At 43.7% G+C, this 24,059-nt stretch overlaps 1 protein-coding gene across 2 annotated transcripts; it reads left to right on the plus strand.

Moving 5' to 3' along the window:
- The first annotated feature begins 1,660 nt into the window (after nt 1-1,660).
- On the plus strand, nt 1,661-8,158 carry smim8 (small integral membrane protein 8). Of its 2 annotated transcripts, none has more exons than XM_007905064.2 (3): nt 1,661-1,800; nt 4,356-4,515; nt 6,898-8,158. In XM_007905064.2, exons 2-3 carry the CDS (start codon nt 4,381-4,383, stop codon nt 7,054-7,056), a joined length of 294 nt encoding a protein of 97 aa, XP_007903255.1. In that variant the 5' UTR covers nt 1,661-1,800; nt 4,356-4,380; the 3' UTR covers nt 7,057-8,158. The 2 variants fall into 2 exon arrangements, with proteins under 2 accessions (XP_007903255.1, XP_007903254.1); XM_007905063.2 differs by having other exon boundaries at nt 1,661-1,754.
- Nucleotides 8,159-24,059: the final 15,901 nt, after the last annotated feature.

Below are 24,059 nucleotides of genomic sequence, written 5' to 3' on the forward strand. Positions count from 1 at the left end.
AGTGCCTTTCATGTCGGGAGGACGTCCTAAGGTGTTGGACAGTGTACAGCATTTCAGACCTGAGCTGGGGTCAGTGGGGGAAAAGGGAGGGTGACCGATGGCATGGTCAAAGAGGAGGGTTTTGAGGTGGGACATGAAGGGGCGAGGCAGAGTGATTGGGGATGGAATTCCTGAGGTTGGGGGCAGAGAGGCTGAAGGCTCTCCTGCCAATGGTGGGGCGGATGGGTCGAGGGACATGGAGCAGGCCGGAGTGGAGGGAGCGGGCAGGTTGGTAGGGGGTTAGGAGGTCGCAGAGGTAGGATGGGGCGAGGCCATGGAGGGCTTTGTAGGTGAGAACCAGGATCTTGAACTGGATCCTCTGAGGGATAGGGAGCCAGTGGAGTCAGGCGAGAGTGGGGGAGATGGGGTCACGGAGTTTGGTGCGGGAGAGGACACGGGCTGCAGAGTTCTGGATTATCTGCAGCCTGTGGAGGGAGGAGTTGGGAAGGCCGACAAGCAGGGAGTTTGCATAGTCGAGCCTGGAGGTGATGAAGGCATGAACAAGAGTTTCAGCGGCCTGAGGGGTGAGGTAGTGGCGGAGTCGGGAGATGGTACGGAGGTGAGGGAAGGCAGAGCGGGTCATGGCTTGGATGTGGGGAATAAAAGACAGTTGAGGGTCAAACAAGACACCTTGGTTCCTGACTGGCGGTGAGTTGTAGTGAGCAACCATGGAGGTTGATGCTGCCAGAGTCTGAGGTGCTGAGGTGCTGGCGTGAGCCACTCAGGAGGGCCTCAGTCTTGTTCACATTCAACTGTAGGAAAGTTGCCCTCATCCAGGATTTGATGTCTGACAGACAGTCTGTCAGGACAGCAGTGGTCCTGGAGTTGAGGGTGAAGGCAGAAAGATATAGTTGGGTGTCATCTGTATACATATGGAAGTTGACCCCATGTCTGCGGATGAGGTCACCGAGGGGGAGCATGTGGATATTAAAAATAGAATATGAGGAGTAAGCGGTTTTGCTCGTAACTCAGCATTACTCAAAATGGACTTTGCAGAATCCTGATGGCTTCTGACAAGCATTTCCATTGGAGAAGAACCAATACCAAAACACATATTTTAACAATATTTATATTTCGGACCTGCTTTCTTGAACTAGTTATGTGATGCTGCCTGACCCTCATGCTGCTGTATAAATGGTCCTGTGTCTCCGGGACCCGACCCCGGCAAGAAAGGCGCTATATAAATGCAAGTTGTTGTTGTTGTTGTTGTTACATGGTTCCTTCACCATTCGGGACTAACTTAAAACAAACGTACGAGTGTCATCTTCCAGTTCCACTTGACGTTTGCACACGAAACCCACAATGAATCCATGTTACGGTCTATCCTCTGAAGCGTTTGAAAACATCCCCGATGACCTGACAAAGCGCTATATCACCGGAGGCAAAGATTATCATTGCGAATGTCAACCCTGAAAGCACTGCGCTCTTTCAGCCGTGACAAGAAGTTGGTCCCTTTTGTGCTCCGTCTTTGAAAAGAGACACTTCGCTCCTCCGGGCAGAGGGGGGCGCTGTGTTGAGCTACGCTGAGTGGGTGGGTGTGATGGCAGGCTGGTGCCGCTGAGCTGAGCGGTGGCGCCCGAGTGCGGGCTGGTCGGTCGTGTGCGGGGCGGGTTCGGTTCGGCTCGGGCTGAGGCTGTGAGGAGTGATGGTGATGGCGGGTCGGGCTGGTGGCGGTGGCGGCGGCGGCTCTCTGCTCTGAGGGTCGGGGTGACCAGGTTGGGCGGCTTCTCGAGCGTGAAAAAAAAAAACGGCTTTGGACGGGTGCCTCATTTTGAATATTATTCATTTTTGAAAAAAAAAGGGGGTTTCCTCCCTCCCTCCCTCCCTCCCAATCCCCCACTCCCCACTCCCCTCCTCACTGAGGATCTTTTCTCACACGGTTTCGAAATCACTGACCCTGAATCAGGCCGCACCGCCTCTGCTGCCCCCCAGCGGAGGGAGGCCACACGTTGTCATGATGGGGCTCGTGTTTGTGGTCATTTTGGCTACAAAAATGTTTTTCTGGCAAAAAAAAACACCCTGGTCACAATGTCACCTGCCCCCTGGGGAGGGGAGGGGCGGGGGGGTCTGCAAGTGCACCACCGCGAAAGCTTCTCTGATGCTACCTGTACGGTCACGCGGCCAAAGCCAATAATAATGATACTAATAATCATCATTGCATTGGGCGCAGCGCCTCATCACGTTTTCGAGACATCTCAAAGCGCCTCACAGGATAGGCTATTTGTGGGTGAAACGCGGCAGCCGACTGCGCGCAGCAGTGTCCCCACAAACAGTCGTGGATTGAAGAGACCCAATTATTTTTTGAAGGAATTATTACCCCCCCAATCGACTAACAACCGTGTACCTACTTACTGTCTGGTAAACAGGCGTGTGGAGGAAGGAAACTTGCCCAATATTTCACTCACTCTGCTGGGAATCGAACTCGAGTCTCTCGCTTGTGAGGCGAGTCCTTTAACCACTGAGCTACAAGGCACGACTGTGGTCAAGACACCTGAACAACAACAACTTGCAGTTATGTACGGCCCTGAACACAGTAGGGTCTTGGAGCTCTGAATTGAAACTGGGATTACAGAGATTTAATGCTTACATTTTATTGAACCAACACAAACTGGTGTCAGGTTTAGTGACTTTGTTTTGGCAAGTGGCAGCCAAGTAAAGGAAAAGTCCCATGAACAGCCAATTAGTCTGTAGAATTGATGGTCAGAGTATTCTTTTCAGTCTAAGAAAATTATTTAAAACCATTTAAATTCTTTAGTATTATTAAATTTAGTGTTACTAAATCATGGATTACTTTCGGTGTAAGTATACCCTGTTTACACCCACAAGTGCTGACAGCATCACCATCCATGATTGCACACGCCACCTCACTGAGCCAGTCTGGAACCTTGGCGTCTTGTTTGACCCTCAACTTTCCTTCCTACCCCACATCCGTGCCATGACCCGCTTTGCCTTCCCCCACCTCCGCAACATCACCCGGCTATGCCACTGTCTCACACCACAGGCCACCGAAACCCTCATACACGCATTCATTAAATCAAGGCTTGACTATGCAAACTCATTGCTTGTCGGCCTCCCCAACTCCTCCCTCCATAGGCTGCAGATCATCCAGAACTCTGCAGCCCATATCCTCTTCTGCACCAGGCTCCGTGACCCTATTACCCCCATCCTCACCCGACACCACTGGCTTCCCATCACACAGAGCATACATTTCAAGATGCTGGTCCTCACCTTCAAGTCCTCCATGGTCTTGCTCCTTACTACCTCTGGGACCTCCTAACCCCCTACCATCTTGCCTGCTCCCTCCGCTCAGTGGGCTGTGGCCTGCTTCACGTCCCCTGCCTCGCTCGCCTCACTAATGGCAGGCCGGCCTTCTGCCACTCTGCCCCCACACTCCATCTCGCAGTCCCTCCGCCTCGCCCACTTCCCTGCCTCCTTCAAGACCCATCTCAAGACCCTCCTCTTTGATCGTGCTGTTGATCTCCCTGCTTCCCCCCCTGCCTTCCACCCTCCACAACCCCGACCCCCAGCTCGGCTCCAAAATTCTGTCAGTCCAGCGCCTTGGTACGTCCTCCTGACGTGAAAGGCGCTGTATAAATGTAATTTTGTTGTTGTTGTTTACTGATTTGGAGAGAGAAAGCAGATCTAAATTACTCAGCATAATAGTGTAAATGTCTCCCTCGTTAACAAGTACCAGTTTGGGTAGCTTTCTTACAACTATTTACATTTACATAGTTTCATGTTAGGAGGCAGTTCTCACAGCTGACTGGGAGCCCGAACTGGAGGATGGAGGGGTATTGGGAAGGGGGGAAGTGGCCAAAAGTGTGATTGAAGAGATGGGCCTTAAGGTGGGTTTACATCTCTCTCAAAGAATTATGCGTCCAATGCTGTTCAGCTCCTGAATGATTGCCCTGGGAATCACTGCCTTTCGCTGAAGACATGAATAAACAATTTTTTTTAACTTCATGCCTATTTTTCTCATGCTAACCCAAATTACCAAAGAAAATTTTTAATTCAAATTGCATAACTGTCATGTGTGATTCAAACCCATGACCTCTGGATTCTCAATCCAGAAGCACTGAAATACTGGGGCCTTGGAGGTGCCAATCTTCATGTAACATGTTAAACCAGAGATCCTATATGACTGTTTAGGTTGATGTTAACTGTCATATTATTTCAGCAGTACTTTTGCTAATATCCATCATTCATACAAGTTGATAAAATTCAAAGTAACGCATTCGTAAGCTGCTTTAAATGTGTCCAGAAGTTATATAAAAAATTTTTTTTTTGATAAACTATGTTTACCCTGTTACGTACAGGTTCACAAAGTGCTGATTATCAGCTATGGCATCCTCATCGGATTCTGCTGATACCCAGGCTAAGCCGTCTAAGAGCTCAGACTACAAGACCCCAGGACTGAGGGGAATCCGTACCACCAATCTTTTCCGAGCTGTTAATCCAGAGCTCTTCATTAAGCCGGTGAGAGATTTTTAAATTTGAACAAGAGTGTTTTAAGCAATCTGGCTCCAAGGTATTGTTGATGATAGACCATAGTCTGACTTGTCAGCAAGATGAGACAGCCAGTCACTGGGGCTGGGATTCTTCCTACATATCTCCTGTTAAACTCCAACCCAAAATGGAATGTGGTCTGAACTGCACAAGCAGTGAGGCTTACCAGATAGCGTTCATAGGTTTAGTTAGTTAAACTCCAGAATTACCCCAGCGCATACTCTAGGGTTCACAAGCCTTGGCTATTGCCAACCTTCACCTAATATTCTTTCCTCAGATGCGTCCTGATCGTCATGTTGCAACTGGGGAGGGAATGTACACTCCATTCTAGGCTCAGGGAAATTGTCTGCAGCACGAAATTCGGTCACTCCACTTCACAGAATATCCTGTGAAGTGCTCTGAGATGTCCTCCTGACATGAAAGGTGCTGTAGTATTTCAAAAGTAAGAATGATAAGTATTACATTTCTATGCATATGTGAAACTCTTGACTGGTTTAGATTACCTTAAGTATGACGATGGGTTTCCCTTTGTATAACACCTAGCTGATCTAAAGCAATGTCTACCAGTTTGCATGTTCAAGCTTTAGGTAGAGGTAGTTGCTTCCATTGTATCTCCCAGTCCTATTCCTCACTATAGCGGTCAACACCAGAATCCCACCAACAGGTGGCAATATGTCAAGCAGATTTTCGCCATGGATCACCAACCATGGCATAGCACTGAGCTGAAGGAGAAGGAAAATAAACACACTGCAGAACTGTAATTTTATTTGAATGGATATCCAAGTTTTGCTTTTTAGATCTTATGTTTGCTATGTGACAGACTTCTTAGATTATTTAGATTTGACCAGGAATGATATTATGGATATTGACAATTCAATCTTTCCCAAATCTCATGACATTAGAGCAAACAGAAATCAGATTACCTTAAAAAAAATGTTTCATTGACCACGAGAAAATCCCTTTCCCACAGAGTAGTGGGTGTGTAGAATGAGGCTCGTAAACAGCATCTGTGTGAGAACAGTATTGGATAGATGGAGAGAAGGGGCTAGGGTTCATTAGTGAAGATACAGGATAGTGAATATTGTGGATTTTTTTTACTTGATTATCTTTGGAATTGAGGAATATCTTTACTCTATATTCCCATCCTTCGAATTAGATATTAACCGTGGTCTCATTGGCCTGTTCAGGTGGATATTAAAGATCTCATGGCACTTTTTAAAAGTGAGAGTTTCTCCTGGTATCCTGACAATCCCCCAAATAAAATTGGTCACTCATTTCATGGCTGTTTGTGGGACATTGCTGTGCGCAATTGCCATAATCATCTACAGATACACAGTCATTCCACTTTGCAGTGTTAAAATGTTGGGCAAGTTTCGTTACTCCACAAACCTTTGTTTACCTAGCAGTAAGTAGGAACCCGGTTGTTAGTCGATTGGTGGATCGCTTTTCCGGGGGTAGTAATTCCTTCAAAAAATGTATTATTCTTTGAAGCGCTTTGAAACACCCGATCTACATCAAAGGTACTGTATCAAATGTAAGAGTGTGGGGTGAAGTCCATGATAGAGCAGATTTTGTATGGCTGTGGAGATTGGGCATGAGGAGATAAATGGCTTCTGATTCATGTTTCATTTATGCCCTTATGATTTTGCATCCTTTCATGCGATATTTCTCTTCCCCCCATCTTAACTTGCATGGTCCATTGGTGCTGCTTCTTAATGAAGGAAATCTAAAAGAAAAAGGAGCACAGAATATTTACTTATTAAAAGGGATCAGTGCTATGCATATATAGAGGACGATATGATTCAGTGTTTCAATGTCAGATCATGATGGGTCCTGGCTTTAAATCTAGCCTAGACATTTGGCATAAATATTTCTTCTTACAAGCTTGTAAGCTGATAAGACTTTAGGCATTACCATTCTGGTTCTGGTGAGCCCCTAGATTCCAATAAATTATTAGAGTAGATGAGGTTGATAATGGTATTGCAAGTATAAACATGTTGTAGAGCGAGAGGAAGTTGGGGTTCAAATAAATTGATGGGGTAGCGTAGGGGGAGCTTTACTCTTACACCCAATCAATGCTAAAACTGACATGGGAGATTTTGATGCTGACACTGGGTATATGCATGGACAAAAATTGCATTTACCACCACTAACATCCTTTTATTTTAATGAGCACAAAGATTCATCATGTTTGCAACAAAAAAGTAACACAAAAATATCATCGGTTTGGTATGTTGAAATGAGTCATTCATAGAAGATGACACACAATATCATAATGTTTCATTCAGATACATGAAGGAGATTTAACTTCAGAATTTGTTGTAACAATTTCATGTTTGTGTTTCTTAACAGAATAAAACAGTAATGGCCCTTGGACTCTTGAGCATAACTGTGTGTGTTGGCTACATTGCCTATCTGAATGCCACCTCTGAAAATAAAAGGGAGTTATATGAAGCAATAGATAGCGAAGGAACAAGATCCATGAGACGAAAGACATCAAAGTGGGATTGACTTCAAGAGAAGTAAAGACTTCCAGCTAGGAAGCTTGATGGTTGTTTCCAACAAGCTTTTTATTGGTACAGTGTACTTGTAGGGTAAGTTGAGGATGTTTGGATTCTAGAATGATGATGTAGAATTAATTGACTTTTTGGTAAACCCATAATGAGCAATAAAATGTAATCTGTTTCTGACTTAGTATTAACTCTTTGAGTACTTGACTCAAACCATTGAATTCTTATCTGCCCAAGTTAACAATGGATGGACAGTAATCAACAACAACAACAACAAATGACATTTCTAATGCACCTTTCACCCACAGGATCTCAGAGTACTTAAATCATGCCTTTCCTTTTTTCTCATTAAGTTTAAGGTTTCTTGGCTCTCACAATGGACCACTATATAAAATATGTGGCACTAACACATACACACCAATCGTCTGGGGCAGCAATAACTCTTATTATATACAGTATTGGGATTGATTGTTTGGCTTTATTGTACCTTGCAAATGCTGAGCTCTCTACATGAAGTATGCAAAATGTACATCTTTATATGGTGGTGTTGGTGTAAAGATGCTAGGGATAACATCTCCTTTTCATTATACTTATTTTTTCATGTTTTGTGTGTTTCTCACAAGAGATGTTCTGAGACCATGCTGATTGTAATCTCAGCCACTCCACAATCACTGACCAGTGAGCTGGTTGTTGTTCCCAAACAGTGGACTGGTAGGTACCCCTGGAACTCAAACCTACCCCAATTCCTATTGTTTTCTCAGCAACATTTTCCTTTAAAATAAAAAACTGGAAATCTGAAATAAAATAAACACACTTAAAGACACATAGCGAGTCAAATCAGTATCTACAAGAGAAAATGGGTTGCATTTCTTCAAACGTAACAAAAGCTCCTATTAGAAATATCAACAAATTTGTCTCTTGCAATATGTGATTTGTCTTTGGATTTCCAGTATCTTTTCTTATTTAATATTTATTTCTAAATCCCTACTCCTCTGATCAGTGTACTACAATAAGTAGGAATTAATTAGACACATGCCTTTTTAGTGACTGTACATTTGGCTATATTCAGAACCATGTAAAATAAAGTTTATAATTTATTTCAAGCTTTGCCTGAGTTCTTGTATTTCTTAAGAATGTTTGCTGTTGCAAGTGCTTATGTACAAAGATTAATGCAAATCAGAATATTTTTGTATATACCAAAAGCACAATATACAATACCAATACTTTTCCAGTTGTTAGAATGGAAAAAGCTCCTTTGTCACACAATTGTACTACCTGCTGTCTCCTAATTGTAAAGTAGGTAGGAAGTGGAGTTATACCTTAGTAATTCATTCCCCAACATTAACCAATGTAATTCAGCAGTGTATGATGATGAAATGTGAAATTGTCTACATGTGAGGTGTGGGCTGCAGAAAGAACATTTATGGCATCATCTGACATGTCACAATAGCTAAATTAATAATAATAATCTGTGCATCTGATATAGCACCTTATCACGTCTTCGAGACGTCTCAAAGTGTTTCACAGGATATACTGTAAAGTGAATTGACTGTATATTTTGTGGGCAAAACACGGCAGCCAATTGCGCACAGCAGTGTCCCACAAACAGTCGTGGATTGAGTGACTACATTTTTTTTAAGTTAAATTATTTTACGTACAACAGTCACTAACTGCTAATTTAGCGTGCATTTTTAAATTGTGGTTTTAAAAATATTCACATATGGCCATCAATGACTATGGTCTGTAGTGCCCTCCATATTCTAACTTTCACACTTTTCAGCCCTATTGACTTTGAGCTCGTTGACCAGGCTGGGGGAACACTTCATTAGCAGTGGTGAAATCTTTCACATGAAGCATTAAACTGAAACATGAAACATCTGCCTGTTCAGGTGGATGTTAAAGATCCCATGGTTGAAAAGAGAAGGGAGTTCTCCAGGTGTCCTGGTCAACAATTCCCTAGTTAAATATTGGCTACTTAATAATAATAATCCTTACATTTGATATTCATGTCTTCTAGACGTCTCCGCAACATTGCCAGACTCCGCCACTGCCTCACCCCTCAGGCTGCCAAAACCCTCACCCACGCATTCGTCACATCAAGGAACTCCCTCCTCACCGGCCTTCCCAACTCTTCCCTTCACAAGCTGCACATGATCCAAAATTCTGCAGCTCGTGTACTCTCAAGCACCAGGCTCCGTGATCCCATCACTCCCACCCTCTCCCGACTCCACTGGCTCCCCGTCCCCCAGAGGATCGAGTTCAAGATCCTCATCCTCACCTTTAAGGCCATCCATGGCCTTGCCCCCTCCTACCTCTGACCTGCTGACTCCCTACCAACCTACCCGATCTCTCCGTTCAGCGGGCTCCGGCCTGCTCCATGTCTCCCGCCCGACCCACTCTACCATCAGTGGCCGGGCTTTCAGCCTCTCTGCCCCCACGCTCTGGAACTCCATCCCACGGTCCCTTCGCCTCACTTCCTCCCTTGCCTCCTTCAAGGCCGGTCTCAAAACCCATCTCTTCGACTGTGCCTTTGGTCTCCCTCCCACCTCTCTGCCTTCTCTCACCCCTACACCACCCCTCCTCCATGCTCGGGCCCCGACACCTGACTGTTCAGCGCTTTGGGACGTCCTCCCGACATGAAAGGCGCTCTAAATTTAATTTAGTTGTTGCCTCAAAGCGCTTCACAGAATATACAGTGAAGTCAATTGACTGTATATTTGTGGGTGAAACACGGCAGCCAATTGCACATATCCACAGTTGTGGGTTGAGTGACCAAATTTTTTTTTATTGTTATCCCTGGAAAAGCGATCCACCAATCGACTAACATCCGGGTTCCTACTTTCTGCTGGGTAAACAGTGGCGTGTGGAGTAAGGAAACTTGCGCAACATTTTGCCCTGCTGGGAATAGAATCCAGGTCTCTCGCTTGCGAGGCGAGTGGCTCTTTGTGGGACATTGGTGTGCACAATTTGGCTGCTGCTTTTTCATTCGAGTACAGTTTACTATACTTCGCAGAAAAAATGGAAGCACTTTGAGATCAGGTGCTATAGCACCTTTATTCTCATATCTTATATTTTACAAATATATATCTTAAGTTACTAGTAGAGCTGATGCTGGAATTAGCCTTCACAATGGTGGGGAGCACAGTGCACAGAGGAAGAACCAGCCTTGCTGAGATGGGACCTGTCAGACTGAAATAGCCTGAAGAATTGCACGACACTGTTTGAAAAGTTTCTCCTTGTGTTTTGTCCAATAACTTACTTCCCCCATAAAACATGGGTCATTCATTGCATTCACACCTCTGAGTCAGAAGGTTGTGGGTTCAAGTCCACATTGGAACTTTGAGTTCATAGTCGAGGTTGGCATTGCATTGTTAGAGATGCCTCACCCTTGTATTCAAGTCCCTGCACTCCTCTGCACCCCCTCCTACCTCTCTGACCTCCTCTCTCTTCAAAACAGTACCCTTTGACTTCATTCCTCCGGGTCTGGCCTCCTCCTCGTCCCCCGAGTCCTCCGCTCCACCCTCGGCGGCCGTGCCTTCAGCCACTATGCCCCGAGGCTCTGGAACTGCCTTCCTCACTCCCTTCGGCTGAAGACCTTTCTTTTCGACCACGCCTTTGGTCACCTTCCCTCCCCTCCCCCTGGCTCGGTCCCGGGATCCATTACTGTAAAGCGCTCTGAGACGCCATCCAGCGTGGACGGCGCTATATAAATCCAAGTTGTTGTTGTTGCCATCCTTTTGATGAGAAGTTTAACTGAGGTCTGGTCACCTTATTTAGGTGGATATTAATCATCCCAGAAGTAAAAATATAATCCTTGCATTTGGAATAGTACCTTCCACATTAGGAGGATGTCTCAAAGTGCTTCACAGCATTTACTCTGAAGAGTGGCTGTTTTTGTAAGTACACGCGACAGCCCAATTGCACACAGACAATGACATTATTCACAACAAAAAGGGAGTTTCTCTACATATTCCACTGTCCAACAATCGGCCATAAATAATAATAATAATAATAAAGTGAATGAACAATTGTATCTGTTGGTCAGGAAACCGGGAGAAACTGCTTCTCTTATTTTTGCCCCAAATCGTGCACAAGATCTTCAAAATCTACTTGAATGAGCAGACAAAATCTCAGTTTAACACCTCATCTGAAGGAAGCTAATTCTACAATATGGCCCTCTCCTGCACTGCACTGGAGTATGGTATCAGGCGAGAAGGCAGGTGGAAGAGGTGAATACAAATATTTAGAACATTTTTGAAAATAGTCTATTCAATGTGCATCCAGTCTGGATATTTTATTCCTCGTCTGACCATAATCACCATAACTGATCTATAGCACATGTACACTGCATTCTTATCACTTGAATAGCTTGAATCTTTGTTCAGATCAGAGTGAACCATAAATGTGATTTATTTTAACACGGGGCAGCAGAATATTTCAATAACCATTTATTTCAGGCAGCTGATGGCTAATAAAATAAAGTTTTCTGTATCGGCATTTTGAATGTAGACAAATTTGTGTGTGAGTGAATGTGTGTGTGAGAGTGAGTGTGAGAGTGAGCGAGAGTGAGTATGTGAGTGTGAGAGTGAGCGAGAGTGAGTATGTGAGTGTGAGAGTGAGTGAGTGTGAGCGAAAGTGTGAGTTTATATGTGTGTGAGTGAGCGTGAGTGAGCGTGTGAGTGTTTGAGAGTGAGTGTTTGAGAGAGTGTTAGTGAGTGTGAGAGTGTGAAAGAGTAAGTGAGAGTGAGTGAGTGAGTGAGTGTGAGAGTGTGCATGAGAGTGTGAGTGAGAGTGTGAGTGAGAGTGTATGAGTGAGTGAGTGTGAGTGAGAGTGTGTGTTTATGAGTTTGAGTGAGAGTGTGTGAGAGAGTGAGAGCGATTGTGTGAGTAAGTGTGTGTGAGTGAGACTGAGAGTGAGTGAGTGTGTGAGAGTGAGTGAGTGTGTGAGTGAGAGTGTGAGTTTGATTGAGAGTGTGAGTGAGTGAGTGTGTGAGAGTGTGTGTGAGAATGAGTGAGTGTGAGAGTGTGAATGAGAGTGATTGTGAGAGTGAGTGAGTGTGAGAGAGAGAGTGAGTGTGAGTGAGAGTGTGTGAGAGTGAATGTGAGAGTGTGTGAGAGTGAGTGTGAGTGTGAGAGTGAGTGAGTGTGAGTGTGTGAGAGTGAGTGTGAGAGTGAGTGAGTGTGTGTGAGTCAGTGAGTGTGTGTGTGTGAGTGAGAGAGTGAGTGTGAGCGTGAGTGAGTGTGAGTGTGAGAGTGAGTGTGAGTGTGAGTGTGAGAGTGAGTGAGTGTGTGTGAGTCAGTGAGTGTGTGTGAGTGAGAGAGTGAGTGTGAGCGTGTGTGAGAGTGAGTGTGAGAGTGTGAGTGAGAATGTGTGAGAGTGAGTGAGTGTGAGAGAGTGTGATTGAGAGTGTGTGAGTGAGAGAGTGAGTGTGGGTGTGTGTGTGAGAGTGAGTGTGTGAGCGTGTGAGTGAGAGAGTGAGTGTGAGTGAGTGAGAGTGTGTGTGAGCGTGTGAGTGAGAGTGTGTGTGTGTGAGAGAGTGAGCGTGAGAGTGTGTGTGAGAGTGGTGAAGATACGTTGCTGAGAGTGTTGGCTGCCTGTAGTGAAGGTGAGGGTGAAGGTGAATGATCAGTGTTGAGCCGTGAACATGATGAGGCAGTGAGTGGTGGGTGTGGGTCAGGCTGACTGGCTCAGGGGAGAGCTTCTCAGGGTGTAGAGTGAGTGCGGTCTCCCCCACTGCCTGATAACCCTCTGACCATCAAAGCACCAGAGCCTGTGACACACAGTGGCCTTTACCTGCACCGTCACCTTGGTAACCTGACCAAGCTTTAATACCTCACATTACAAACCCTCCCGGAGGCTGACACTCTTTGCTTTGCTTTGGTTCGCTCCATCGGTTACCATCTGCAACGAAAGAGGAGCTTTGCCTTTCGACACCCTGACCCAGGATGGATACTTGGTGTTACAACCTGAACTCCAGACCCACTCTGCTCCCACCCTCCACGGGAGGGATCTTGGGGCTGCCCAGGTGGTTCTCGGAGCCAACACACGCTGCAGTCAAGCAACAAGTGCACCAGTGTATCATCGGTAAGAACTGTGTGTATGTTCCCCCAAACCACTGCTTCCATTCAATTAGTGATTCAAAATAGTGAGTGAGTTACTGTCCTTGTGTTCAGAATAGAATAAAACCAGATTGGATACCTGTTACATACATAGAAACTACATACATAGATAGATAGAATGATAGGGCAGGGAAACAGGTCATTTGGGTCTAACTAGTTTGGAGATTTCTTTTCCCCTCTCTTATACCCCTTTTTTATTCCCCTCTCAGGGGATAATAATAATAATCATCATCATTGTATTTTAAATAGAATGCATTATTTTAAGATATGTGTACAGTACTAATCTCTTTCACCTTTTGTGTTTATGAAAGGATTCTCAAATACATTTTTGTATTTTCAAGCAGTTTGAAGTCACTGTCCAGGAGTTCGATATCTTCCTGGCTCACTTGGTTAGGGACTCGTGCTTTGGGTCAAAAGAATGTGGGTTTAAGCCCCATGTAGGGACTTTGAGCTCATAGTCATAGGCTGACATTACAATGCAGTGTTGATGGAGTGTTACATTGTTGGAGTTGACATCTTTAGACAAGACATTAAACTGGGGACCTATCTGCTTGGACCCTGCTGGAGAGATTTTATGTTGAATCAACATGGTCAGATACATTGATGACATTTGTACTGTTTAAATTACCGTGCCAAACTGATATTCAAGTGAAAATGCTGACAACTGAACATGTGTCACTCTTAAGTACAGATGTTGTTTTTACATTTGAAAATCTCAAGTTTCGGCGTTTTTATAGTGAGCAGGACTATTATTGCCACTAACCTGTCACACAACATCTAAACCAACTTCACAATGATAGGAAGAGCTGACATCAAAGGATCAAATAGTGACATCGCTATGAAAGCATTTCGGTGATGGGGAGCCAGTGGAACTTGGCCAGAACTGATCAGATGTGGGTACAGAGTTTGGTCCAGGTCAACATGCGAGCGGCAGAGTTCTGAATGAGTTGGATCTTTTAAATAGTGGAGCCAGGGAAACCGGCGAGCAGTGCGTTGGAATAATCCAGGAGGGAGGTGACAAATGCATGCACAAGGGTTCGGTTGCATTTGGGGTAAGATACGGTCGGAGGCAGTAATGTGGCGGAGGTGGAGGAAAGTGGTCCTGGGCAGGGATCAGATGTGGGGAAGGAAGAACAGCTGGGGGTCGAACCGAATGCTTAGATTGCACACTGGTTCAGTGAGTCTGAGGGAGAGCCCAGGGAGGTTGAGGAGTTCAGATCCGCAAGAGTCAAGACGTTGACAAGAGCCAAAGAATATGACTTCCGTCTTGTCCGTATTCAGCTGCAGGAAGTTTACACTCATCCAGGCCCTGGTGTCTGCCAGACAAGCTGATAGAACATCGATGGAACTGGAGTCGATAGTGGAGGAGGCACAGTACATTTGTGTGTCATCTGCATACGTGTGGAAGTTTACCCCGTGGCTGAGGATGACATCGCCCAGAGGGAGCATATAGATGAGGAAAGGAAGAGAGCCAAGGATGGAGCCCTTGGGGAACCCCACACCCTCTCATCTCTACCCTCTGTCCTCATGTTTACTGATACTGTCTATGTTTTATTCATTTTGCTATGGTCTCCAGACTTTTCTCCTAAGTTCCAAATTCATTTTCAATATGTTCTTCCTCACTGTGTTGAAACCAAGACTCATCTCACTCCTCCTCTTAACTCATATTTTCTCAAAATCTGAAGTCTCATCTATGATGGTAGGTTTAAGGTTAAATTCCTTAAACAATGGAGGTTAAGAGTGATCTAATTGAGATGTTTAAAATTATGAAGGGAATTGACAATCTGTATAGTGAATGATTTGGTGCACAAACATATGCAAACACACAGTGAAATTAAGGGCAATAAGGGGTATTAAGAAAAGGTGAGAAATGGGATTAAAAGATCTGTCTTGATCTAATAAACTGATAACTATAAATTGAACAGCCTATTAATCCACCTATTAGAGGTACCTGAGACAAGAATAATAACTACAAAATAAGACAAGGATTTCACAATTATTTTAATTAGCTTTATGGCACATTTACATTTGAAAGGCGCAAGAATATTATCAAACAATACAAACTACAGTTGAATAGATTGGGGGGTGGTGGGGGTACAGAAATAGAGAAAAACAATGACACTACTGTAGAAAAGAAAGGCTCATGAACTAAATTAAAATGCCATTTTCTTTAACGGAAGAAATGGGAGAAAAGTTTCACGAAAAATATTTGCAAGAAGCTGAAGAAAACAAGACTCGGAGTGTGGATGAAATTAAAGAAGCCATTTTCGTTTGGGTATGAAAGTTATTTTTTTCTTTAGAAAGCAGAATTTACAAATGCAAAATAATGAAACAAACTAGTTTCTTTTTTAAACGTGTGATCTATTTTTTCCCCAGTAACTACTTATGTACAGTAACTATCTTGAATGCATAGTTACATAATTATATTCCATCCCCACCTCTCTCCTCATCTCCCAGCTCCACCTTCTGGCCCTTCTCCTGTCCGACGTCATCAACCTCTCCTTGTCAACCGGTTCAGTTCCCAGCCCCCTAAAAACAGCCGTCATCACCCCTATCCTGAAAAAAATCTTCCCTGGACCCATTCCTACTCTCCAGTTACCTCCCATTCCTCTCCAAGGTCCTGGAACAAGTTGTCGTTTCCCAGCTCAGTTCTTTTCTCTGTCGCCATTCCCTCTTTGAACCCCTCCAATCCGGCTTCCGCACTGCCCACAGCATGGAAACAGCCCTGGTCAAAGTCACTAATGACATTCTGAACATCTGTGATCAGGGCTCCCTCTGTCTCCTTGTCCTCCTCAACCTCTCTGCCACCTTCGACACTGTCGACCACTCCATCTCATACACCGCCTCCTCTTTACTTAATCTTTGCGGACCTGCCCTTGCCTGGTTCGATTCCTATCTCTCTCACCATCTCCACATTGTTGCCTCTAACGGTTTCCCCCAGGGCTCTGTCCTTGGCCCTCTCCTCTTTAATATCTACATGCTCCTCCTTGGTGACATCAACCGTAGACATGGGGTCAACTTCCATATGTACGCGGATGACACCCAACTCTATCTTTCTGCCTCCACCCTCAACTCCAGGACCACTGCTGTCCTGACAGACTGTCTGTCAGGTATCAAGTCCTGGATGAGGGTACACTTCCTACAGTTGAATGTGAACAAGACTGAGGCCCTCCCGATTGGCTCGCACCAGTGTCTCAGCACCTCAGGCTCTGGCAGCATCAACCTCCATGGTTGCTCATTACAACTCACCGCCAGTCAGGAACCTGGGTGTCTTTTTCGACCCTCAACTGTCTTTTCTTCCCCACATCCAAGCCATGACCCACTCTGCCTTCCCTCACCTCCGTAACATCGCCCAACTCTACCTCACCCCTTAGGCCACTGAAACTCTTGTTCATGCCTTCATCACCTCCAGGCTCGACTATGAAAACGCCCTGCTTGTCGGCCTTCCCAACTCCTCCCTCCACAGGCTGCAGATAATCTGCAGCCCGTGTCCTCTCCCTCACCAAACTCCGTGACCCCATCTCCCCCACTCTCATCCGACTCCATTGGCTCCCTATCCTTCAGAGGATCCAGTTCAAGATCCTGGTCCTCACCTACAAAGAGTTCCATGGTCTCGCCCCACCCTACCTCTGTGACCTCCTAATCTCCTACCGCCCACTCCCTCCGCTCAGCCGGCTCCGGCCTGCTCCACATCCCCCAACCCACCCACCCCACCATTGGCGGGAGAGCCTTCAGCCACTCTGCCCACAACCTCTGGAACTCCATCCCCCAATCACTCTGCCTCGCCCCCTCCTTAGCCTCCTTCAAGTCCCGGCTCAAAACCCTCCTCTTCAACCATGCCATTGTTTACCCCCTTTCCCCTCCCCTCCCTTCTCCCCACTGACCCCAGCTCGGGTATGAAATGCTGTACACTGTCCAGCGCCTTGGGACGTCCCCCCGACGTGAAAGGCGCTATATTAATGTAATCATGTTGTTGTTGTTGTTATTATCAGCATGTAGAACTGTGGAACCATAGAAATTTACAGCACAGAAAAAAGCTATTCTACTTCTCTCTTGAAGGCTACTATGGATTCTGCCAAACCACTCCCAACAGGCTAGTCCATATCTTAACTAACTACCCTGTGTGTGCTCATTTATTAAATATGGATTCTGTAGTGCATTGGTTAGAGCACTCGCCTCACAAGCTAGAGGACCCGGATTTGATTCCTGGGCAGGGGGAAACCTTAGGCAAGTTTACTTTAAAACATTTTTTAAAAATAATACTGGAATAATAATACTGGTCACTCAATCCACAACTGTCTATGAGAAAATGCTGTGCTCAATTGGCTGCAGCATTTCGCCCACAAAATATGCAGTCAACTCACTTTACAGTATATTCTGTGAAGCACTTTGAGACATCTCAAAAAGGTCATAAAGTGCTATATAAAATGGAAAGATTATTATTAAAAGCTTTGAGACGTCTCGATGACCTGATAAGGCGTGTATCAAATGCAAGGATTATTATATTATTATTATTATTACTGACTCACCAACCTGTGGAAATAATTTCTCCAATAATGTAGCTAATATGAGCATTGATAACTTATTTTTACTGCTCTGTGATCCATGGGATTTTAAATTCAGGAAGGCAGAATATTTCTATTTATAATCTTATAAACTATGTGACCGTCCGGCGTGGAGGACGCTATATAAATCCAAATTGTTGTTGTTGTTGATCTGAAGATTTGAAGAATGATTTCTGAGTGCAATATATTGCAATTCAAGAGGTCTTTCAGAACTCTCCTTGTCTTAAGGTGTAGGCACAATTCATATGTGCCTAGTCTCTTTCAGTGGATGGTATTTTGAAAATGTTAATATAGGAATATTACAATCTAACACAGGCTATTACCAATTTCACCAAAGTAGCCCTATTTACAAGATAAAGCAATTAAATAAAGGCAGACAGATGTAACATGCTGAGCAAAAATACTGAATACAAGGAAAAACTAAAAATGTTAGATAAGCCATATTGCTGAAACATATCCTTCAGCCGAGATGAAGAGTAGAATAATATAATCCTTGTATTTGATATAGCGCTTTATCACGTCAATGAGAAGTCTCAAAGCACTTCAGAAGATTTTGCAATGAAATGCAGTGATTGTGTATTTATAGGTGCACACAGCTGCCAATAGGTACCCTATAATGTCCCACAAACAGCTGTGAACTGAAAGTTTTTTTTTACCTGAGAGGTTATTAGCCAGGAATCCTGAAGAGGTAGAATTCTTGAAGAGGACCTTCAAGACTCACCCAATCATGATAATTACCAATAAAACTTTTTCAATATAATCCTTGCATTTGATATAGCGCCTTATCACATCTTCTAGATATCTCAAAGTCAATTGACTGTAAATTTTGTGGGCGAAACGTGGCAGCCATTTGTGCATAGCAGTGTCCCACAAGCAGTCGTTGATTGAGTGATCAATTTTTTTTTGAAGGAATTTTTACCCCCAGAAAAGCAATCCGACAATCGACTAACCCGGTTCCTACTTACTGCTAGGTAAACAGAGGCATATGGAGTAAGGAAACTTGCCTAATGTTTTACCCTGCTGGGAATTGAAACCAGGTCTCTCACTTACGAGTGGAGTGCTCTAACCACTGAGCTACAGGACTCTACAAGTATAGTGATATAGTTATCAAAACAGATTAGACACTTTTGAGATTTTATCTCTGGCAATGAGATGATTGAGAGGGGACGTATGAAAGGATTTGATAATAGGCTGTATCCATTTATTGGTAAGTCCAAAATAATGAACCATAAATATAAAATAGCAAGGAGCAGATCTAAAAGGGAGTTTAAAAGGAACTTCTTCATGTAGAAGATGGTGAGTATGTGGAACTCCTGGCTAAGGCTGCAACATTTAAAAGGAAACTTAATGCATACGTGAGTTGAGGGAGAAAGGAATAGAGGGGTATGGGAGAGTGGAGTAATCAGGCTTATTTTGGTGCTGTAAAGTTTTACATAATTTAATGCTGTTTTATGCACAGAGCTCTGTCCAATAATCAGTAAGAGTCTCAATGTGAACATTAGTCTAGTGTTCCCAGAGAATTCCAATGCAGGCCATTAAAGAGATTTATCTTCAGAAAACGACTGAATCAATTATTATTCTCTCTGTGAATTAATTCTCCAGGCCTTGATAGAGAAAGAGGAAGCAGTGAAGCAGGCTATTCTTCAGGCTAACCAAGAAGCAGAAAATCACCTCAAAGAAATAACTGAGCAACATTCAAACGAATTGAAGGTTAGTAGCTTTTTATTTTAATAATTAGCAACTTTTTTGGATTCCAGAACCATAAAATGGTACAAGACCTAATGATAAGTAATTTCCACTCAATATTAATTCATTCCTACTCAGGGCTGGATTATTCCTGCCAATTTGCTCACTTTATAAAGGAACGCACATTAAATTGCTATTATAAGGTGACCTGGTGGCATAATGCACTGATGTACTATCATGCTACATGATAGACTGATAGCACGTGGAGTTGTTCTCATTTTTGGGGGGATCAGCTGGATGTGTGACCCATGTGGAAATCCATCACTATGCTCCCTCTCCTCCACTTTCCAGGTACATTTCAAAATGTACCCCTGACCATGCTTTCAATTATCTTTCCTCTCCTCCCCCAGCCCCCGAGTTACTATCCTCACCTCCAGTGGCCAGCCGGAATTGGCAGGCATTTTGGGATGTCCTCCTGACATTAAAGGCATTGTATAAATGTAAATTGTATTGTAACTATATGCTAGAATACTATAGGCCCACTTGGCTCAGCAACCTGACTACCAAAACCCCTTAGAAAGTTGATTGGATTCCAACATTCGATTGCCAAGCCCTTCACCTTAGAGCCAGCTCAGTTGTCTTCATGATTTCTGATCTTAGTCAGATTGTAAGGTGGATGTAAAATTAAAAAATCCTAGGAGGGTTAGATGAGATTTTTTATGAGATGTTACATGTTGATGTAATTTACATTGCAGAATAAATATTTTAAAGAAATATTATTTAACTTTATTATTATAGCTTATTTAATATTATTCTCCATTAATGTTTGAGAAATGTTATTTTAACCTTTAAATGCCTACATAATCTTGCCCACCATATCTTTGCAGGATCCTCAAAACTTACTCTGCTACCTGAACCCTCAGCTCATCTGATTTTTTCCATCTCCCACCGTGTGTGGTGGATCTTTAGTCACTGTAAAACAACAAAATTACATTTGTATAGCGCCTTTCACGTCAGGAGGACGTCCCAAAGCGCTGGACAGTCAGAGTTTCGGACCCAAGCTGGGGGTTGGGGTCGGAGAGGGTGGAGAGCAGGGGGGAAAGCAGGGAGATCAAAAACGTGGTCGAAGAGGAGGGTCTTGAGATGGATCTTGAAGGAGGCAAGGAAGGGGACGAGGCGGAGGAACTGTGGGATGGTGTTCCAGAGGGTGAGGGCAGAGTGGCAGAAGGTTCGCCTGACAATAGTGGGGCGAACGAGGCGGGGGACGTGAAGCAGGCCGAAGCCCGCTGAGTGGAGTGGGCAGGAGTGGGCAGGATGGTAGGGGTTAGGAGATCGCAGAGGCAGTGGGGAGCAAGACCATGGAGGAGTTGGTGAGGCCAAAAAGCAAGGAGTTTGCGTAATCAAGCCTCGATGTAATGAAAGTGTATCTCTGGAACTCTTTGGAACTCTCTTTCAAAGTTTGTTCACCTTGTACCTTCTCTCACTGCCTTCAAAAACTTCTTAAAACTGTCTCTTTCCATGTTTTTAATCAACAGCCTCACACTCCCCTCTTTTCTTCCCTACATGGTAATTTCTATCATCATTCTGAAGTACTTTGCGATGCAACTCAGCTATGAAAGGTACTCTATATGTACAAGTTATTGTTGTATTAATTTGCCTTTTTAGGTTGAATTAAAGAAGATTGAGACCAAAATGAAACAACATCTATTGGAGGAGTTGAAGAGGGAGCGTGAAGCAGCAAACGAACGCCTGAGTCATGAGATCGACCGAACACTAAGGAAATGTGCTAGGGAAAAGGAGAGGGCTGTGGATCAAGCAAGACTAGAAGAGATGAACATTGCCACCCGTCATCTTGACAAAGAGATGAAGTAATTCCTCTCATATTCCACTACCCTACCAAATCAGCCACTCCTTTCACACAGTGAGCACCAGTCTGTTTCATGTCCCCTGCCCTAACTGCCCCAGCATTGACAGGTGGCCTTTCTGCCCGCTCTCTGGAACTCCATCACAGAGTCCCTCTGACTTGATCCTTCCCTCTGTCTTTCAAGGTCCATCTCAAAACCTACCTCCTTGACCATGCTTTCTGTCACCTTTCCTCTCCTCCCGCCTCAGCTCCTACTCCTAGCTAGGGTCACAAGCCATGTGGTTAAGTGCCTTGGAACATCCTTCTGATGGGAACGGTACTATATTAATGACAAATTTGTATTGTATTGTCTCTCTGCCAGAAATAGTATGTAAACTCGATTCCCAGGCAGGGCGAAACCTTAGGCAAGTTTCTACTTCACACACCTCTGTTTACCTAGCAGTAAGTAAGATCCCGGTTGTTAGTCGATTGTTGGATCACTTTCTGGGGATTCTAATACCTCCAAAAAAAAAAAATAATAATCATAATCTGGCTATTCAATTGATGACTGTTTGTGGGACACTACTATACGCAAAATACACAGTCACTCCACTTTACAATATATCTTGTGAAGCGCTTTGAGATGTCTCAATGATATGATAAAGCGCTATATCAAATGCAAGCATTATTATTATTAAAGAGACTGTTGAATAGTATCTGGGCTCACACAGGTTTGAAAAATAGACAGTGTACTGAACGGTACATGTGGATCAGTTTTCCAACACCATACTGCACTGTTAGGTCAAGAGGAGATTGAAACAAGGAACAAAATATAGACCAAGTCTCTGTATTCATGACAAAATCTAATCATGTATGATCATACATGTCTAATTACCACCCAAGTCATGGGTAATTGTGTTGTTAACAATAAATAATGGGAATCCTTGCATTTGATATAGCTCCTTATCGCATCAGTGAAACATATCAAAGTGCATCGCAGCGTTTCCTGTGCAATGGAAGTGACTGTGGTATTTTGTTTTATTTCACAACTATTTCATGCTGCTTTCTTTTTTATATATCAGAAGGTTGCAACAAAAATATGAAACGAAAATGCAACTTGAATTAGCAGAAGCTCTGGAAAATCAAAACAAGGAATTCATGGAGAAAATAGCGACCGAAATCACTGTGGCACGTAGTGAAGAAAAGAAACTCGCTGAGGAGCCCATTAAGGAACTGCAAGTGAGGCACAAGTCTGAAATAGACCAGTTAAAACGTATTATGTGCGACAAAGACGCCAACCTCCAGGAAGTCTTTGAGCAGGTGGAAACCATGACTGTCTTAGAAATGGATCTAGAGAGCGAGCTACGAAAGACTAGAGAAGCGTTCCAGGACTACATTAATCTCACCTTCCCAAAGCTGGCTCCTGGTCAAGCAGATTTCATCCTCCCATCCCGACCAATGTGCAGAGATTCAACCATCACTTTCTGCAGCTGCAAGCCTCCAAGGAAACAAGAATAAAAAATTCTTGATAAAAGGTTCAAGGCTTCTGGTTTTGAAACATTTTTGTCATAATAGTAACAACATCTTTGCATTTACACTTAATTTACTCTGAGCCCACAGGCTCTGTAATATACCAAATAAATAATCGACCATGTGAATTCTAAAATACGTTTTGAATATACAGTAGAACTGAGGGCTGCAGTTAATAATAATAAATAATGCTAATATATGATAATCCTTACATTTAAATATAATGTCTTTTCAGGACGACAACTCAAAGTGTTTCACAGGATTTACTGGAAAAGTGTAGTGACTGTGTGTTTTGTCGGCAAATATAGCAACCAATTTGTGCACAGAAATGTCTCACAAACAGCCGTGAATGGCCAATTTTATTTATAATAATATAATAATAATTTTTGCATTTGATATAGCACTTTTCACGTCTTCTAGATGTCTCAAAGCGCTTCACAGAATATGCTGTAAAGTGAATTGACCGTATATTTGTGGGCGAAACGCGGCAGCCAATTGCACACAGCAATGTCCCACAAACAGTCGTGGATTGAAAATGACCAATTTATTATTGTTTTGTTTTGGAGGGATTATTATTAGGCGTGTGGAGTAAGGAAACTTGCCCAAGGTTTCGCCCTCTGCCTGGAATCAAACCCAGGTGTCTCGCTTGCAAGGCGAGTGCTCTAACCACTGAGCTACAGGAATCCATTAGGACTCCATTCTATTTGGGCGATTGTTGCCACCAAGAGAAACTCTGATCTTTTTTTGGATAGTGCCATGGATCTATAACGTCCACCTGACTTCAGTTTATAATGTTGCTTCTGAAGGATTGCACCTCCGACAATGTAGCCCTCCCATATCACTGTACTGGTGTGTCACCATGAAATGTAAGCCTAAATGCTGACCAGGGGCTTGACCCTACAATTTTTTGAATCAAAGGCGAGAGTGCTACAATTGGCACCAGCTTATTTCTTGTATTTCTTATTGTTATAATAATATAATACTGCTTGCATTTGATATAGCACTTTTCATGTCTTCTCGACATCTCAAAGCGCTTCACAGAATATGCTGCAAAGTGAATTGACTGTATATTTGTGGGTGAAACGCGGCAGCCAATTGCGCACAGCAGTGTCCCACAAACAGTCGTGGATTGAAAATGACAAATTTATTTTGGTTATTGCTTTCAAACTACATTTTAAATGCTTAAAAATATATAGGAATATATTTCACTTAAATTTCACTTAAAAAGTGAAATAGTCCAAAATTATTTCATATCCCTAA

The sequence above is a fragment of the Callorhinchus milii genome, unplaced genomic scaffold (genome assembly GCF_018977255.1).
Source record: "Callorhinchus milii isolate IMCB2004 unplaced genomic scaffold, IMCB_Cmil_1.0 Scaffold3, whole genome shotgun sequence".
NCBI classification, from domain to species: Eukaryota; Metazoa; Chordata; class Chondrichthyes; order Chimaeriformes; family Callorhinchidae; genus Callorhinchus; species Callorhinchus milii.

Bases quoted from the DNA above. Each gene is read 5' to 3' on its own strand.
- smim8 (XM_007905064.2), top strand. From the start codon at position 4,381: ATGGCATCCTCATCGGATTCTGCTGATACCCAGGCTAAGCCGTCTAAG. The intron at 4,516-6,897 runs GTGAGAGATTTT...GTTTCTTAACAG, and splicing joins CAGAGCTCTTCATTAAGCCG to AATAAAACAGTAATGGCCCT.